Source organism: Pristiophorus japonicus, chromosome 16 (assembly GCF_044704955.1).
Source record: "Pristiophorus japonicus isolate sPriJap1 chromosome 16, sPriJap1.hap1, whole genome shotgun sequence".
In the NCBI taxonomy this organism is placed as follows: domain Eukaryota; kingdom Metazoa; phylum Chordata; class Chondrichthyes; family Pristiophoridae; genus Pristiophorus; species Pristiophorus japonicus.
In genome coordinates this window covers 20,496,823-20,515,255 of record NC_091992.1, presented here as the reverse complement: position 1 = coordinate 20,515,255, position 18,433 = coordinate 20,496,823, and the positions used below count along the sequence as shown (strand labels likewise).

Here is an 18,433-nt window from a genome sequence, read left to right as displayed (position 1 = left end):
TTGGAGTGTGGAGTGAACATAAATGCACAGTCTTGTGGTATAACGCAAAACTGAACTTGCAATCCAAACCTTGAATGGTCTCAATAGGTTGAGTTTTTCCAGTTTTCAAAAAGGCCACAAGATGGAGCACTATTTAATAGGGGAATGAGGCATCACTTTACCTCAGAAAAAAATTGAGGGGACCAGTCCCACTTCACATGTTGGTTAATAGGGAATTACACTGACAGCAACAGTTTGCAGCCCACCCATTCCCATCCTACCGAGTATAGAGGAAGAAGCATACATGATGATAATTGGAGCAGAGTAACTAAAATGGGAAAATATATTGCACAACCACCAATTTATACTGCATCCTCTTTACACAGTGAATATACCAAAGCACTTCACATGGGGAGATTAATAAAAAGGAATAAAGGAACATACAATGGGGTAAAGTGCAAAGGTTTGGGGATGTGAGCAAAAGCTTGGCTGAAAAGATGGGTTTTGGGAAGGCTTTTAAAAGGTGGAGAGAGAACTGGAGAAAAACAAGGGTTGAGTAAGGGAATTCCAGAATAGGCTCAAGGCAGCTGGAGGCTCGAACACTGATGGCATCAAAGGAGAAGGGAATCACCAGTGTATGGGAAGGGATGCAAGACAGGAAGCTGCAGAAGTAGAGTGGGACAAGACGATGGAGGAATTCAAAGATAAGGATTTCCAATGTGTTGTGGGACAGAAAGCCAATATAGATCAGTGAGGACAAAACCAAAATATTGCAGATGGTGGAAATCTGAAATAGAAACAGAAGCTCTGACGAAAGGTCATCGACGTGAAATGCTAACCCTGTTTCTCTCTCCACAGATGCTGCCTGACTTGCTGAGTATTTCCAGCATTGTCTGTTTTTATTTTAGGTCAGCGAGGACTAGATGAATGGGACTTAGTGGGGACCAACCTACAGGCAGCTGAGTTTTGAACAATTCGGGCTGGGGGCTGTGAAGCAGCAAGGAGGACATTAGAGAAATCGCGTCTAGAAATTTCAGCAGTAGCGTGGACAAGGTAGAAGCAAAAATGGGCAAAGTATCAGAGGTTGAAATAAGCAGTCTAACGTTGGATAGATGTGAAGTTTCAACTTCAGCATTGGATCGAACTAGATGTCAAGGTTTTGCAGTCTGGTTGTCTCCTTGCTATTCAGTTGGAGGAAATTTTGATACGTCTATGACTTGATAAGCAAAACATACAATTTGATGGGCTACTTTTCCCATCACAGAAACAGTGTTGCTTATTCATTGAAAGCTGTTTAACCTCCACATATAAATAGGAATTATTTCATGGAAGAACAGTAATCATCTATGTCCACCATCACTCCAAGAAATTCAGCTTCGCTTCTTCTTAGGCAGTTCCTCGTATCGAGGATGACGCTTCCACACAAAAAAAGGGATGAGTTCACAGGTGTTTCGATGAGGACCTGATATTCCAGGTCGCGAACTACATATTGAAGGATGGAAGATGCCTGTGCGTGGATTTTTTTTTTTAAACGTGTGGTGGCCGTTGCACAACAGCCACCACACGGGCTTGACGGAGTTAGGTCTTGGTCTAGTGGCAAGGATTAACCAAGACGACTGGAGACCTGCTCTGTTGCACGGACCCAGTGCGCACACATATCACAGTGTGGGCTGGCCCATGCTGCTCCTGGGCCCTCGCCTCTCCTGGGCCCCGATCACGTCATGCGTGGGCCCTGATCTCCCTCCGGAAATTCATACCATTGTGCTGGCATGCTGGTTAGGTGACCTTTCAAAGGGATCTCTGGGTATAGCAAAGTGATCAAAGGGTACAGATACACAAATCACAAAGTTGTGGCGCAGGTTATGAGCTCATTAAAAAGCAAACAAAGCACGCTGGTTAATTTCCAGAGGGATAGAATTGAAAAGCAGAGCAGTTGTGTTAAACTTGTATCGTACCTTGGTTAGACCATACTTGGAGTACTGTGAACAGTTCTGGTCTCCATATGATAAAAAAAGATATAGAGGCACTGGATAAGGTGCAGAAAAGATTTACATGGATGATAACCGAGAGGTTATACCTATCAGGAAAGATAGGCTGGGGCTCTTTTCTTTTGAAAAGAAAAGGCATGAGGTGATCTGATAGCCATCTTTAAGATTATGCAAGGGTAAACGTAGGAAAGATGTTTCCACGTGGGGGAGGCCAAAACTAGGGACCATAAATATAAAGTAGTCAACAATAAATCCTACAGGAAATTCAGCAGAAACTCCTTTACCCAGAGTGGTTAGAATGTGGAGTTTGCTACCACAAGGAGTAGTTGAGGCAACTCGCATAGAAAACTAGATAAGACACAGGAGGGAGAAAGGAATAGAAGATTATACTGATAGGGTTAAAAGGAATAGATTATACTGAAGATGGGTGGGAGGATACTTGTGTGGAGCATAAACATTGGCATGGACCAGTTGGGCCGAAAGGCCTATTTCTGTGCTGTACATTCAATGTAACTATGCAATTCCCTTGCTGTTTACAACAATAACTTGCATTTATGTAGCATTCCTCACATTGGGAAAATACCTTGGCACGTAATAGTGAACCTTTAAAAAGTTGATACTGAGCGTGAGGGAAGAACAGGTGATTGGAATTAGGGGCTGGGCAAAAAGAGTGAAAAGTTTTGAGAATATTTCTGAGAGAATGAGATAAGGCCGAGAGATTTGGCAAGTGAGTTCCAGAGGGCAGGGCATGGTGGCTGACAGAGCAGCCAACAATGGTGGAGCATACAGGAGTTGGATCAAGGAACAAACTAGTGGCAAGATGAGCGAAAGATGCAAGAATGGATATCGCAGGAGGCCCCTCAAGGACAAAGATTGTGAATTTGATTGTGATGGGGCACTGGGAGTTCGGGGAACCCTGCAAAAACCAATATGGTGGAAGTGTACAACTTTTGAGCAGGCAGCTGCATTCTGAATGTTATAATTTATGTGGGGTGGAATGTAAAGAACAAGGGGAAGCATATAGACAACGAAGAGGAGGGGACCAAAGATGGAGACCTGGGGTACATGGGCAGTAGCTGTGCAGGCAAGGGAGGAGAGGCCATTGGATAACATGGAATATTGTCTTTGAAAAAAGCATGAATAGAAATGAGGAAGTGGCATTTTGGTGAATTGCTGAAAAGAAAATTGCAGGAGGACAGTGATCAATATCAAAAGCAGATAATATTGAGAAGGGCAAGGATGTGGTCAGTTATAAAGGATGTCATTAATGACTTTGGCCAGAGCAGTCACTATCGTATGGCCAGGCAGAAACCAGATTGCAGTGTCTCAAACAGGAAATAGTGGGAGAGATGGATGCATCGTTGTGAAGTAACAATGCATTCCACAACTTGAGAAAGGGAAAGGGCTGATGGCTGTTCTAAAATAGAAAGGGATTACACTAGAGGATGGAGATAGGTTGGCAAGATCAGCAAGCTGCTGTTGGGAAGTTGAGCAGTAACTGTGGGAGGGAAGCACAGCAAATAGTTGGCTTCATGGATAAGATTACTTTGATGAGGAAAGGGATGGGAGGAAAACTATGGAATAAAGATGAGGTGAGAATAATTCAGAAAAGGGAAGTAGCAAGAGTTTGGCGTCAAAGGAAAAAGCTAAGGTACAGCTGCAGGTGAGCTCAATTATGGACATGAAGTAGTCCACAAGTTTGTCACATTTATAGCGTGGCGAGGAAGGAGTAAGACGCTGGGAGGGATTGAAGGACAGTAGATTGCTGTAGTGGAGAATAGGAGTTTGGAATTGCTTTAGCTTGGGGAGATCATTTTAGTGTATTAAGAAAATGAAGGCAACTGAAGGAGTACGTGCAAGTTTTCAGGTGTTGAAGATTTTGCCATGATTGCAAGGTTAGTCGCAAGCCGCGTTTGTTGAGCCAATGGTACAGATTTGAAGCTATGGAAGGAGCTACTGTACCAAGGGTGGTGGTAAGAGTAAGACAGTGTCCGAGATAAAATGAGAACAATGTCATGAAAGGTTGAGAAGATCAATAGAGGCATCAAGAACCCTAACAGGATAAAACCTCATACTGAAGTGTACCGTTAGTTATTTGACCAGAGGAAGCAGTTTTGAGACTTTGGGTTAGATTTTCCCCAAGCAGTTTTGTTGGCGCACTGACCTCAAGCGTGCCAATTTTGCGTGCTTGAAACAGCGGCGGCAAATCTCGCCCCATCCTGGCCGCTGCGTACAGTCCTGGCGTGGCGTGGAGGCTGAAGGGAGGGGCGGGGCAACAGGCCAGCGCACAAAGCATTGCCGGCACCTGCGCGTATGCTCCTGCGGGCTGTGGGCAGGACCCGATGCTCGTAGCTCCTATCCCTGGCCAAAAGGTACGCCCACTGAGTTCCCGAACAGGTAAGGACTTTGCTTTTATTTTTTATGTAGTGGCTGTGCTTGAAACTTTTGATTGGGTGGGGGGGGGGGGGGGGGCGAGAGGATAGTTTGGGGGGGGGGGGGGGGAGGTGAGTTTTGCGCGGGGGGGGGGGGGAGGTGAGTTTTGGGGGGGGGGTGAGGTGAAAGTTTTTTTTTTGGGGGGGGAAAGAGTTTGGGGGGGGGGGGAAGAGTTTTTGGGGGGAGGAGGAGGAGAGTTTGGGGGGGGAGGAGGAGAGATTGGGGGGGAGGAGGAGAGTTTGGGGGAGGAGGAGGAGAGTTGGGGGGGAGGAGGAGAGTTTGGGGGGAGGAGGAGAGTTTGGGGGGGAGGAGGAGAGTTTGGGGGGGAGGAGGAGAGTTTGGGGGGGAGGAGGAGAGTTTGGGGGGGAGGAGGAGAGTTTGGGGGGGAGGAGGAGAGTTTGGGGGAGGAGGAGAGTTTGGGGGGGAGGAGGAGAGTTTGGGGGGGAGGAGGAGAGTTTGGGGGGGAGGAGGAGAGTTTGGGGGGGAGGAGGAGAGTTTGGGGGGGGAGGAGGAGAGTTTGGGGGGGAGGAGGAGAGTTTGGGGGGGGAGGAGGAGAGTTTGGGGGGGAGGAGGAGAGTTTGGGGGGAGGAGGAGAGTTTGGGGGGGAGGAAGAGACTTTGGGGGGGAGGAGGAGAGTTTGGGGGGGAGGAGGAGAGTTTGGGGGGGAGGAGGAAAGTTTGGGGGGGAGGAGGAGAGTTTGGGGGGGAGGAGGAGCGTATGAGGGAGAGGAGGAGGTTTGGGGGAGGAGGAGAGGTTGGGGGAGGAGGAGAGTTTGGGGCGGGAGGAGGAGAGTTTGGGGGGGGCGGAGGAGGAGAGTTGGGGGGGGGGAGGAGGAGAGTTTGGTAGAGTTTGGGGGGGGAGGAGGAGAGTTTGGGGGGGAGGAGAGAGTTTGGGGGGGGAGGAGGAGAGTTTTTGTCTTCTGGAGAGAGTTTCTGGAGGGGAGAAGAAGAGTTTCTGGAGGGGGAAAAAGAGAGGTTAAAGAGGAGATTTGGGTAAGAGAGTTTTGGGGAGTAGGAGGAGATTTTGGGGGGGGGGAGGAGGAGAGTTTTTTTTTGGGGGGGGGAAGAGGTTTTTTTTGGGTGGGGAGGAGGAGAGTTTTTTTTGTAGGGGGAGGAGTTTTTTTTTGGGCGGGGGGGGAAGGAGAGTTTTAAGCGGGGGGGGGAGGAGAAGGAGGAGTTTTTTTTGGGGGGGAGGAGGAAAGTTTGGAGGGGAGGGGGGAGGAGGAGCAGAGTTTTTTTTTGGGGGGCAGGGGGAAGGAAAGAGGAGAGATGAGACTTCCAGACCCATGAGCTGTGATTCTTCCAGTCGCTCGTGGCCCCCGCCCCCACCCTCCCACCCCCTATCCCAGGCCGAATAGCCTCACACACAGTCTGGTCCACTGCCTTTCCAGGGCAGACTTTAAAGAAAAGGTAGGATTTACTCTGCTGAATGTGCGCTGCTTTTTCTTAACTGCCCGCAAGGTTTTTCAGAGCTGGCCACATATGCTGACCTAAGTGGATTTGGAGTACGTTTTTGCTGGCTAAAGTGGCATAAATGGCCAAAACTGCCGTACGTGTCTGGGAACGCCCCCTTTTGAAAATAAAACTGACCTAAAAAAAAAAATCGTACCTAACTGACTTTGGAGCAAATCTTTTGGGGAAAATGGCATTTTCTAACTTACGCCAGAAAAAACAACTTACTCCAAAAAAATTGATGCTAGTCATGGCCAATGTTGGGCCCTATGAATGTAACACACAGATGCACAATTGGCTACAAGAAATACCAAGAGGGAAAGAGAATTGAGCAAGCTGAATTGGAGTTTGGTAGTGAAAGTAGAATTTCCTTCAAAAGAACCTAGAGACCACACCTACAACTAGGGCAATATAACATTATTTTTTAATTTGTTTAACCTCCGCGTATAAATATCAAAGTAGTGCAGAAAATGGCGCTGGGATTATAAGTTCCTTCATATTCAGGTTGGCTCAGCATATTATAACACAAACTTTCATCAGCCTGAGAAGTCAGATGAAGGCAATAATGTTAACAAAAGTAAAGTGCTCCAGGTAACATCTTAAAAGACAGCTTCAAAAGAAACCTTTGCAGTTTGGCCAAAAGGTAAGGTAAACCTACCCCAGTACATTCTGCACACACAATGTACAACAAAAGATGCACTCTATTACACAATCTCTTGATGAAAACAAACATTTGGCTAAATTGAGGTAACATTTTTATCTTATTGGCACAAAAGCTTAAGTATGTGCACGTCAACAAAGTGATGCCTTTATTTAAAGAAATCTGAAGATGCATATATAACTTTAGCAAAATAAAGCTTTGGTTCAGAATGAGCATGAAATCATAACCAAAATGATAGCACATCATAAAAGAACAATGTCTATTGGTGATTTCAGTAATTCCTATTTGTATGTGGAGATTGAATGAAGAGAAAAATTCTTCAAAAGCAACTATCAAATCTTTTAAAAAAAATCTTAAACTTGCTTTTAAAAAAGTTTTCAATAGGGTAAGACATTTTCGGAAATGTACAGAAAAAAACGGATTTTTCAACGACATCAACAATTTTGTGTTTCCACTGCAACCAATACAAATACTACTTAGTACAATACATTTACATATATTTTAAATAAAGTAAATGGAGGGGAAAGGTATTGAGAGAGACTTACTGGCTTTAGGTGGATAACGGAGCTATTTGACATCACCGTATGATCTCCCTCCTGCATCATGGCAATTTCACTATTATCATCCGAGGCATCTGGAAGACTATTGACACTGCTGCTTTGGCTACTAGCACTGATAGACATGCTTGGTATAGACTGATTGCTGCCCACGCTGTTAACAGTGCCGGTCCTACCAACACTGTGTTCAGGCTCCTTTCAAATAAAACATAAGAATATTAGAACATAATAACCATTATGGCCTTAAGATAGTGTTTTAAGAGTATGTGCGAGATTGATTAAAAAAAGATCAAACTACATCTGCCAATAAAGTATGCCTTTTTGTTAAATACAGATCATTTACATTAACTAGGTGCATTCAATATTTGTTGAAACAAAATCAGTATTTTTAAAATCTGAAACCATGTGCTTTTCTGTCTGTAACTTAGCAAAATAAAGCAAAACAATTCCAAAGGACAATTTCACAACCTGGAACTGATGTAGCACTAATTTAATGTATATTTCAGAGTATTCAAATGAATGCTACAAACTGCTTTCTAGTCTTGGTGAAATAAAATAGACATGCACTGTAATGGCAAAAATTTCAAGGAAATTCGCAAATTAAATAAATTACTTATTTTCTTCAAGTTATGATGCAGAAGCTATGCTCACATTACTAACCTATTCAAAATGTAAAAATTATGACCATAGACAGCTCTCCTACCTCCTCTTCCTCTTGGGCCTCGACTGCGGGCCCATTATGTGCTTCCTGAAAAAGGATTTTCTTCATCTTTCTATACTGGAGGTTATCGAGCTCTCTGACGGCATCTTTTGTCCTCTGGATCAAATCTATTAACACTGTTTCAGGGCGCTCTCTAACAACAAAAGCGTGCTGAAAATTGAACAAATGAGGCAAGTTACAATAAAAATGGAATACTGACAATTTTTACAATCTTTCCAAACATAATTATCATTTTCTTCCATGGTTCCTGTATTTATGTTTAAATCAAAACATAAAATGAAATACTGCAGAATGAACTCATCCAATAATTTCAGAATTGAAATTCAGGAACATGTATATGTGTGTCAATTGGAGGAACACTCTACAATTAAGGTCTATAATAGCATAATTCCAGAATTGTTCGAATTTATTTTCAGCCTCCTATTAAATTCTGTTCCCTTTCACGTCAGTTTTTCCCTGTATGGCTGAACTGTTAATTGGAAACAACTGTCTTTCCTCTAAACTTTCAATTGTTGTTAAACTGAGACACTCTTGATAATAGCTCAATCTCCTCGAAGATTACCTCCCCCAGCTGTGCTGTTCGCTGCCTGTGTTCTCCATAACTTTCTCACAGCCAATAAAAGATTCTTAAACTGAACTGAGGTATTATTTAAACTTCCCCCAAACAAAAGTTGGGGACTAAAAAAATACTTTTTTTTTTTTAAAGTTCTCTCAATTTATTTACCACTGATCGTATGAATTATGCTCTAGATTAGAATACAATTAGCAAAACAATAAAGGTATTATAAAAAAAATTTGATTAATGTTATTCAAAAAAAAGGTAAAATATGGAGCTGACAAAACATTCTCCAGGAGTATTTTTGTTAAACCTGTCACAGTCAACAGTATTACTTTCAGCAGCAAAACATACAATTATTATTCATTTATTCAAGTAAAACAATTAAATAATTTAAGATTTCTTCCCGTACTTCAATTCTAGTTCATAATTTTCAACAGAAAACAATTTATTGCATGAAGTACGGGAAGTTAATATTTTAAACGGCAACAATAAAAATTCAGCGCTGATGAGGAAGTGAAAGTTGCAAGAATTTATTTGCTAACACTTCATGTCAGATCACAAATTTTACAGTGAGAAATTATCAGTATCTATAATGAATCTAATTGGGGCAGGCTCCATTTAGCGTTCTCCATTATAAAGAGGACTTTATCTCGCAAACACAAAGAACAACTATCCCACCAATAACAAAAGACTGAATAAATAATCAGCTGCAAATCAAAATGACAATGGTAAATTCGCATACTTCTCAAACTTTTCCTTAATTTTCAGTTCAGTAGTATATATTTTTTTAAAGTATTTATTTCAACAAAGAAATCTAAATCCACTTACTTTGAGAAATTAAACATGAAAATTTGACATTCTCACTAGCGTGTCTCATTCATTCTCACTTTTGGAATTGATCTTTCATTTTAACTCGTGGCTTTTTCCTGTTCCCAGGGCAAAACTTATCTGGTGTTTTTTTAAGCTGCTACTTACACAAAATGTACAATAAAATAAATATTGGGAGAATGTGTGTAAAATAAAACATTTGAAAAGATTCATTGCTCAATGAAAAGAACATGTCAGTGACAGAAAATAAAAGAAAACAAAAAAAAAATAGGAGTGTGGAGAACTCAAAAGCGATGAAGACAACCAAATGTTGTTAGGAAAATTCAATGATCTAGAGGGGGCTGAGAAAAGGCGATAACTATATGGGAACCAAGGTTAACTGCTGTAGTAATCTTTTTGTGACCGTCTCAAACTTTTGAGTTTTAATTCGGGTGAAATAGTTCATAACCAAGAAAGTGCCCAACGGGAAGGGGCAACAAACAAAAGAGTCTTATTATCCATTACTTAAAAAAATGGGAAATAACAGGGATCTCCTACCAGATAAAATATTACCCATTTCTTCATATTACACTGATATGGGAGGGGTCACTTTATATTGAAAACACCCCTCAGTGCCATTTTTCAAGCACAGCTTAAGGGTGCATTTATATTGAAGCTACAGTAGCTGTTGTATGGGTTCCAGTTGAGCAATACTTTGTTTATACTGTCTGGTCACAATTAGAATTCTCCCACCCAGGAGAGAGCTCTGCACAAACGTGCTTCCTTTTCTACTCAGCTGTTTAATTTTGAATATTTTGAGAGCGCAGCTGGGAATGTCCGCACCCTTCATTCAATCAACTCCAGGTAACTTTAAAAAGACCACAGGATGTTCAGAGTGTACTCCATTTGGCATCAAACGCAACAAGCGCAAGATGGCTTCCTTCAGGGTGTCTCGCACCATTGAGCACCAGTCAGATTATACTGCAACTTTAAAAAGCAGCATTGCACAATAAACACACCCTAAATTTTGTTATTAATAAGTGAGTTTTGTTATTATTTCAAATGAGTTTTAAGCAAATAAAGGCTGGACAAGAGCCACTCAATATCCCAGCAAAAATGATCATGGGATTTATTTGGAACAGCTTGTCAGAACTAACTAGCAGATCTAGTTAAAATTGCAGCCAAAAGATTTTGTGGGAATGCAGTGCAGATGCTCCGGGCAAAACAAAAAACATATTCCATACTTGAGTCTCCATACAACTTCAAGTACATTTTCTCAGGTAAGTTTTTTGGAAAGTTGCAAATTTTCAGTACTACAGACTGCAGCACTTTTTTTTTTTAAGTCTCCTCTTCCAGAATGACAAAAAATTGAACATATAAAAAATATTTAAGAAATCAGGAATAAATAACTTGATGGAAAATAGCATAGAATGCACAGTACTTTATAGAGATAGGACAAGACAAAACAAAACTTTACCCAGTTGTAATCTAGCTTCTGAACAAAGCATGGGCTTTTTGTGACGACTGCATTACACAAGTTCTCAGAGTGAACAGTAGCTCCTGAAGTCGGAAATGCTACTTAATGTGTATTACAGTGAAAACACAATGAACTCAGGACTTGAGATGTAAAAACAGTATCATAACAGTATCCAAATTTTTCCTTTTTGTCAGATGTCCAAAAAGATAACATCCTTAATTTCTGCTTTTCAGACTTTCAATCTAGGCCTCTCAAAATTTCTTCCCAAAGAGGTAATGTGCCTTATGGAAACTCAACAGAGTGCTAAGACCTAACTCTACAGAAATCCTTAATAGCCAATAGAATAAAGGTGATTTTCCAGTTGCATTCTTCTGGGACAAATGAAAGTAATAGGCTACAGAGGAGAAAGGCTGGGTTTCAGATGTTAGCACAATGTAGAGTTCAATTCCAATGCACAATTCAGCCCCAACTCACAAAATTAAAGTAACTAAATTAAATTTCTGCAGGATAAATCATGTCATCAAGTAAGAAATATTAAAAAAAGGAATCAAACACTATCATATGAAACAAAATAAGTATGATTAAGAAATTAAGATATATCTGCTCCGAATAGAGAATCCTACTGACTTTCAGAAGTTCCTCTGAAGTGGGTCTGTCTTGAGGAATTTTCTGAAGGCAGGAGTCTACAAAGTTTCGAAAATAGTCAGACCTGGGAAAGATATAAAGAAAAAGAAAACTCAATGTGCATCATACTTCCATAAAATGCGTTCAGTAAAATCCTACGGTTTCACAATAGAGTTAGCCAATAATTCTATGGCCTACAAAATAAAAGTTGATAATTTATGTAGTTTGTACAAACATTCACATTTATTAGTACTAAAAGTATTGTTAACGATAAAAAAAAATCCAATCATGGCACAAGTTGCAAATGTTTGATGCATCATAAAAACTGGGACAATATAAATGACCTGTACTCCAAGTGCATTTCTGTCGAGTATCATGTTGTAGTGCAGTTAATCTTGCAGCAAATAAGAGCCACTGATGATCTGACGTCATTTGTTCTTGGCAGGTTTGCCGATTCGTTGCTTATTTTGCCAGGCACATTTTACAAAATAATGTACAAGTTCATAAGTTTGCCAAATATGCTCTGCAGTTAAGGAATGTAAAAGATAACTGGAGAATTTCAGTCTCTCAATTCAAAATTACTATTTTCTAGCATATTCACCCGAGTCAAAAGACTGTGAGTTCAAGCCCCACTCAAGAGTCTTGAGCCCAAAATCTAGGCTAATACTTCAGTGCAGTACTGAGGGAGTGCTGCACTGTCAGACATGCTGTCTGTTGGGCGTGACACTAAACTGAGGCCCCGTCTGCCCCCTCTCAGATAGACGAGATATCCTATGGCAAGGACAATATTTATCCCTCAACCTACATCACTAAAACAGATTTTCTGGTCATTATCACATTGCTGTTGTAGGACCTTGCTGTGCGCAAACTGGCTGCTGCATTTTCTATGGCTACACTTCGAAAGTACTTCACTGGGTGTAAAGCAAGCAGCTTTAACAGAAAGGACATACGGACATGACGACATTTTTGTAAATAACTGAAAGTGTTAGAACTGTATGCGAGAGAAAAATATTCGTTGAGGGCATTCGAGCTATTGTAACATAAAGCACTTTAGACGAATTAATATGACAAAAGGTGTTATGTATGCAACCCTATGTAACCAGCATTATACCGCCACCAGAGGGCGTACCTGTTGGGAGTCCCAAAGGATCCCTGCATCCTTTGGGAGCACTGTATATAAGCAGGCCTCCCATGCTGTACCAGCACTCTGGAATTAGAATAAAGAAACTAAGGTCACACTTACTCACGACTACAGTACTCAGTTACATTACTTCATTTGAGACAAAACAACTGGCGATGAGATAACGAACCACCACACGAAAATGCAGAGAACTGTTGGCATCCTGGAGAAATTCTCAGAAGGGGATGATTGGCAGGCCTTCGTGGAGTGACTCGACCAATACTTCGTGGCCAACGAGCTGGAAGGGAGCACGAACGCTGCCAAACGAAGGGCGATCCTCCTCACCGTCTGCGGGGCAACAATCTATGGCCTCATGAAGAAACTTCTTGCTCCGGTGAAACCAACAGCCAAATCGTATGAAGAACTGTGTACACTGGTCCGGGAGCACCTAAATCCCAAGGAGAGTGTTCTGATGGCAAGGTATCGATTTTACACATGTCAATGATCTGAAGGCCAGGAAGTGGCGAGCTACGTCGCCAAACTAAGGCGCCTTGCAGGACATTGCGAATTCGATGGATTCCTGGAGCAAATGCTAAGAGACTTTTTTATGCTTGGCATTGGCCATGAGGTTATCCTTCGCAAACTATTTAAACACCGAACCTGAGCAAAGCCATAACGATAGCCCAGGCATTTATGTCCACCAGCGAGAACACCAAACAAATTTCACAGCATAAAGAGGTTTCGGTAAGTACTGTACACAAAGTAACATCGTTTTCAGGCAAGAATGCATATGGCAGAATGTACACGCCTGCAGCTGCACGACCTCAGATGACCCAGAGTCTGCCATCAAGTGTTAATGCGAGGCAATTGACACCTTGTTGGCACTGCGGAGGCGATCATCGAGTCCGTCAATGCCACTTCAATGTGTGTGCAAAGGCTGTGGAACAATGGGACACCTCCAGCGAGTGTGCAGACGAGCTGCAAACCCTATAAACCATCACTTTGCAGAGGAAGACCGATCCATGGCGGATCAAACTAGAGACTCAAACAGAGGAGGCAGAAGTGTATGGGGTACACACCTTCACCACGAAATGTCCACCGATCATGTTAAAAGTCGAACTGAACGGAATTCCAGTATCCATGGAACTGGACACGGGTGCAAGACAGTCTATCATGAGCAAAAAGGCCTTCGACAGGCTGTGGTGCAACAAGGCACACAGGCTCAAGCTGAGCCCTATTCATACCAAGCTCAGAACTGACACTAAAGAGCTGATCCCTGTAATTGGCAGCGCAGCAGTAAAAGTCTCCTATGATGGAGCAGTGCACAAAATACCACTATGGATTGTACCAGGAGATGCCCCCAGACCATTCGGCAGAAGCTGGCTGGGAAAAAACCGCTGGAACTGGGACGACATCAGAGTGCTTTCGTCCGTCGACGACACCTCATGTGCCCAGGTTCTGAGCAAGTTTCCGCCGTTATTTGAGCCAGGCATCGGAAGTTTCTCGGGGGTGAAGGTGCAGATCCACTTGGTTCTTGGTACACGACCCATTCACCACAAGGCATGGGCGGTGCCATATATGATGCGAGAAAAAGTGGAGATCGAGCTGGACAGGCTTCAACGGGAAGGCATCATCACGCCGGTGGAGTTCAACGAGTGGGCCAGTCCGATTGTTCCGGTCCTCAAGGGCAACGGCACGGTCAGAATTTGTGGGGACTATAAAGTAACAATTAACCTTTTTTCGCTGCAGGACCAGTACTCGCTACCCAAGGCAGGCGACCTATTTGCGACGCTGGCAGGAGGAAAGACGTTCACCAAGTTGGACCTGACCTCGGCCTACATGACGCAAGAGCTAGCGGAATCTTCGAAAGGCCTCACCTGCATCAACACGCACAAAGATCTGTTCATCTAGAATAGATGCCCGTTTGGGAGTCGATTGGCTGCGGCTATTTTTCAAAGGAACATGGAGCCTACTAAAAAGTCGGTTCCGCATACCATGGTTTTCCAGAATGACATTTTGATCACAGGTCTGGACATCATCGAACACTTGAAGAACCTGGAAGAGGTTCTAAGTCAGCTAGATCGTGTGGGACTCGGGTTGAAACACTCGAAGTGTGTTTTCCTGGCGTCAGAGGTCGCGTTCTTAGGGAGAAGAATCGCGGCAGACTGCATCAGACCCACCAACACCAAGATGGAGGCCATCAAAAAGAACGCGCCGAGACCACAGAACGTGACGGAGCTGTGGTCGTTCCTGGGACTCCTCAATTATTTTGTTAATTTCCTACCCAGGTTAAGCACCTTGCTAGAACCTCTACATGTGTTGCTATGCAAGGGAGATGACTGGGTATAGGGGAAATCACAAGAGGCTGCTTTTGAGAAAGCCAGAAATCTGTTATGTTCCAACAAACTGCTTGTTCTGTATGACCCGTGTAAACATTTAGTGCTAGCTTGTGATGCGTCTTCGTGCGGGATCGGGTATGTGTTACAAACAAACGAATCGGGAACATTGCAACCGGTCGCCTATGCATCCAGGAGTTGTCCAAGGCCAAAAGGGCCTACAGCATGATTGAAAAAGAAGCTCTGGCATGCGTTTACGGGGTAAAAAAAAAAATGCACCAGTATCTATTTGGGCTTAAGTTAGAGTTAGAAACTGACATAAGCCGCTCATAATATCGCTATTCTCAGAGAGCAAAGGTATTAATACCAATGCCTCTGCTCGCATCCAAAGATGGGCGCTCACGCTGTCTGTATATAACTATGTAATCCGCCACAGACCAGGCACAGAGAATTGCGCTGATGCTCTCAGTCAGCTACCACTGCCCACCACCGGGGTGGAAATGGCACAGCTGCAGACTTGCTCCTGGTGAGGGATACATTTGAAAAAGAAAAGTCACCTGTTACGGCCTGCCAGATCAGGACCTGGACCAGCCAGGATCCTTTACTGTCCCTTGTAAAAAAAAAAAACTGTGTCCTCCATGGGAGCTAGTCCAGCATCCCAGTGGAGATGCATGAAGAGATCAAGCCAGTCCAGCGGCGCAAAGACGAAATGTTCATACAGGCGGACTGTCTTTTGTGGGGTAATCATTTGGTTTTGCCTAAGAAAGGCAGGGAAGCGTTCATACGTGACCTACACAGTACCCACCCAGGCATAGTAATGATGAAAGCTTTAGTCAGATCCCAGATCCCATGTGTGGTGGCCCGGCATCGACTCAAATTTGGAGTCTTGTGTGTGCCAATGCAACACTTGCTCTCAATTGAGCAATGCACCCAGGGAGGCACCGCTAAGTTTGTGGTCATGGCCCTCTAAACTGTGGTCGAGGATCCTCGTTGAATTTGCTGGCCCGTTTCTAGGCAAATTATTTTTGGTTGTTGTGGATGCTTATTCAAAATAGATTGAGTGTGTAATAATATATGTAAGCACATCCACCATCAAAAGCCTACGAGCCATGTGCGCCACGCACGGCCTGCCTGATGTCCTTGTCAGCGACAATGGGCCGTGCTTCACCAGTGCTGAATTCAAGGAGTTCATGACCCACAATGGGATCAAGCACGTCACATCTGCCCCGTTCAAGCCTGCATCCAAAGGCCGGGCAGAACGGGCAGTCCAAACCATCAAGCAAAGCTTGAAACACGTGTCGGAAGGCTCCCTGTAGACCCGCCTATCCAGAGTTCTGCTTAGCTACCACATCAGACCCCACTCGCTCACCGGGGTTCCCCCAGCTGAGCTGCTCATGAAAAGGGCGCTCAAAACAGGGCTCTCTCTTGTCCACCCTGATCACGTCGAGGACAGGCGGCATCAACAAAGCATGTACCATGATCGCACAAATTTGTCACGCGATATTGAACTCAATGGCTCTGTATTTGTACTCAACTATGGACATGGTCCCAAATGGCTTGCTAGCACTGTCATAGTCAAAGAAGGGAGTTGGGTGTTTCAGGTCAAACTCGCAAATGGACTAACTTGCAGAAAGCATTTGGACCAAACCAAACTGCGATTCAAAGACAGCCACGAGCAACCCGAAGAGGACACCACCAACTTTGACCCTCCGACACACACACACGTGGCAACCGACATCACGGTTGACCACGAAGCTGAACTCACCATCCCCAGCAGTCCAGCAAGGTCAGCTGCACAGAAGAACCAACCAACTCATCTACACCTGCATTTGTACCGAGATGATCGACTAGGGAGCGAAAGGTCCCAGATCGTCTCACCCTATAAATAAGTGTACTACTGACTTTGGGAGGGAGTGATGTTATGTATGCAACCCTATGTAACCAGTATTATACCGCCACCAGAGGGCGTACCTGTTGGGAGTCCCAAGGGGTCCCAGCATCCCTTGGGAGCACTGTATATAAGCAGGCCTCCTATGCTGTACCAGCACTCTGGAGTTGGAATAAAGGAACTAAGGTCACACTTACTCATGTCTACAGTGCTCAGTTACATTACTTTATTTGAGACATAAAAGGTGTCTAAAAATTTAGGATTTTGAAACCTGAAACAAGTGAGGTAGATAACATTGAGATTTATTTTGCCTGTTTTTGGATAAATATGTTTGCACAAAACTAATGAAGGTGTACAATAATGACATTTTGGAAAGGATTTAGCACTTGGATTTTGAAATACAATATGACATCCGAAATCCAGAAACCTCGGGACTGAGGCCATTCCGGATATTTCGGAACGTCTTTGCCTGGGCTGGGGGAGGTAGGTAGGTTTGGTCGGGCCGCCGGAGGCCGGGAGTGGTCGGTCGGCGGCCGAGGGAGGTCGGTTGGCGGCCGGCCGGCGGGGGGGAGGGGAGAGGTCGGGCGGCCGGAAGCCGGGAGAGGCCGGATGGCCTGAAGTTTGGGAGGGAATCCGGATTTCGGAACATTTCCCTGTTTCTGGACGACCCCGGCACGGATCAGTCGGTGTCCGGATTCCAGAACATTCCGGAACTCTGGATTTTGGACGTCTAACTCCATTCTTTCAAAATATTTTAAAATCGCTAAAATGTATAAGAAAATGAAGTGGAAATTGCTGCCTTTTTATTTTGTTCCAAAACTGGCAAAGCATAAAAAAAACAAGATTAGGTAAAAGGCAATTTTTTTGTATATCAAAACAAAAATTGCATTAATAAACTAAAAATACAAGAGTTTTATTGACTTGCTTTGTGATTTATGAACCAGAAACACTTCTGTGGGTTTGCAATATCAAAACCAAACGAAAAGCATCATAGTTATCTCAAAATATTATTTACAGAAATGACAAATTGTTAAAAACCAAAGAGGTACTTGAGACTGGAACATATTTTGCTGACCTAATTATTTTTCATTTTTTATATCTGAATAATGAGCAACTGGATCATCACTTTTTATAAACCAGCCATTTTTAAATCTTTTCAGAAAACAATTGTTCACATGGGGCAATTCTGCACAGCACAAATACTTTGTACGTGCAGTCTTCATCCTTAAAAAAAAGCACATTTAAAACAGTGATTTTATTCTAGAAATGTCAGAATTAGAATCGGCATAAAACTGTGAATTTAAATAAAATTTGCTCTTCATGTTGAATCTGAATAGCTTATTAAAATTCTTAAATTAATGTATGTAGTGGCTCTATATACCATAAACAAACATATGCAATGCCCATGAATAATAGTGGACCCCTATAAAATAATGTGCTCATTCCTTTGACATGTTTCACATGGTTCATAAAAACAATACGAGAGACCTACTCCACTTGTAATGAAAATGAAGTAACACACAAACAAATTGGACAAACTGCTTGCAGAAAATACAAAACTATGAACAAATTAATAATGAACTCAAAAAAAAATTTGGTTTACCAAAAATCCAACACGCATAGAATTTTAGCATGATTGGAGGGAAACAAAGGTTTCACAAGAGTGCCTACAAAAAGTCATGCACATATTTCTGTGAAGATAAAATATTTTGAAGTAAAGTGCTTGAAGTAATGTGTTCAAATTATGTTTAGAAGAATAAAAGTTAAGCACTAAACTAATCCTGAATCTCAAAATTATATAAATTAGTTCTATCAAATACAAATTTTAAGTT

The 18,433-nt window shown here is 42.9% G+C and overlaps 1 protein-coding gene across 7 annotated transcripts in view; it reads right to left on the bottom strand.

Moving 5' to 3' along the window:
- taok1a (TAO kinase 1a) overlaps positions 1-18,433 on the bottom strand; it is a 179,049-nt gene that overhangs the window by 34,354 nt on the left and 126,262 nt on the right. For all 7 annotated transcript variants that reach the window (XM_070857084.1, XM_070857086.1, XM_070857085.1 and 4 more), the window contains 3 exons: positions 11,261-11,342; positions 7,773-7,940; positions 7,058-7,264 (listed from right to left, as the gene is read on the bottom strand). In XM_070857084.1, coding sequence (XP_070713185.1) covers positions 7,058-7,264; positions 7,773-7,940; positions 11,261-11,342 — 457 coding nt within the window. The remainder of the gene's footprint in view (positions 1-7,057; positions 7,265-7,772; positions 7,941-11,260; positions 11,343-18,433) is intronic.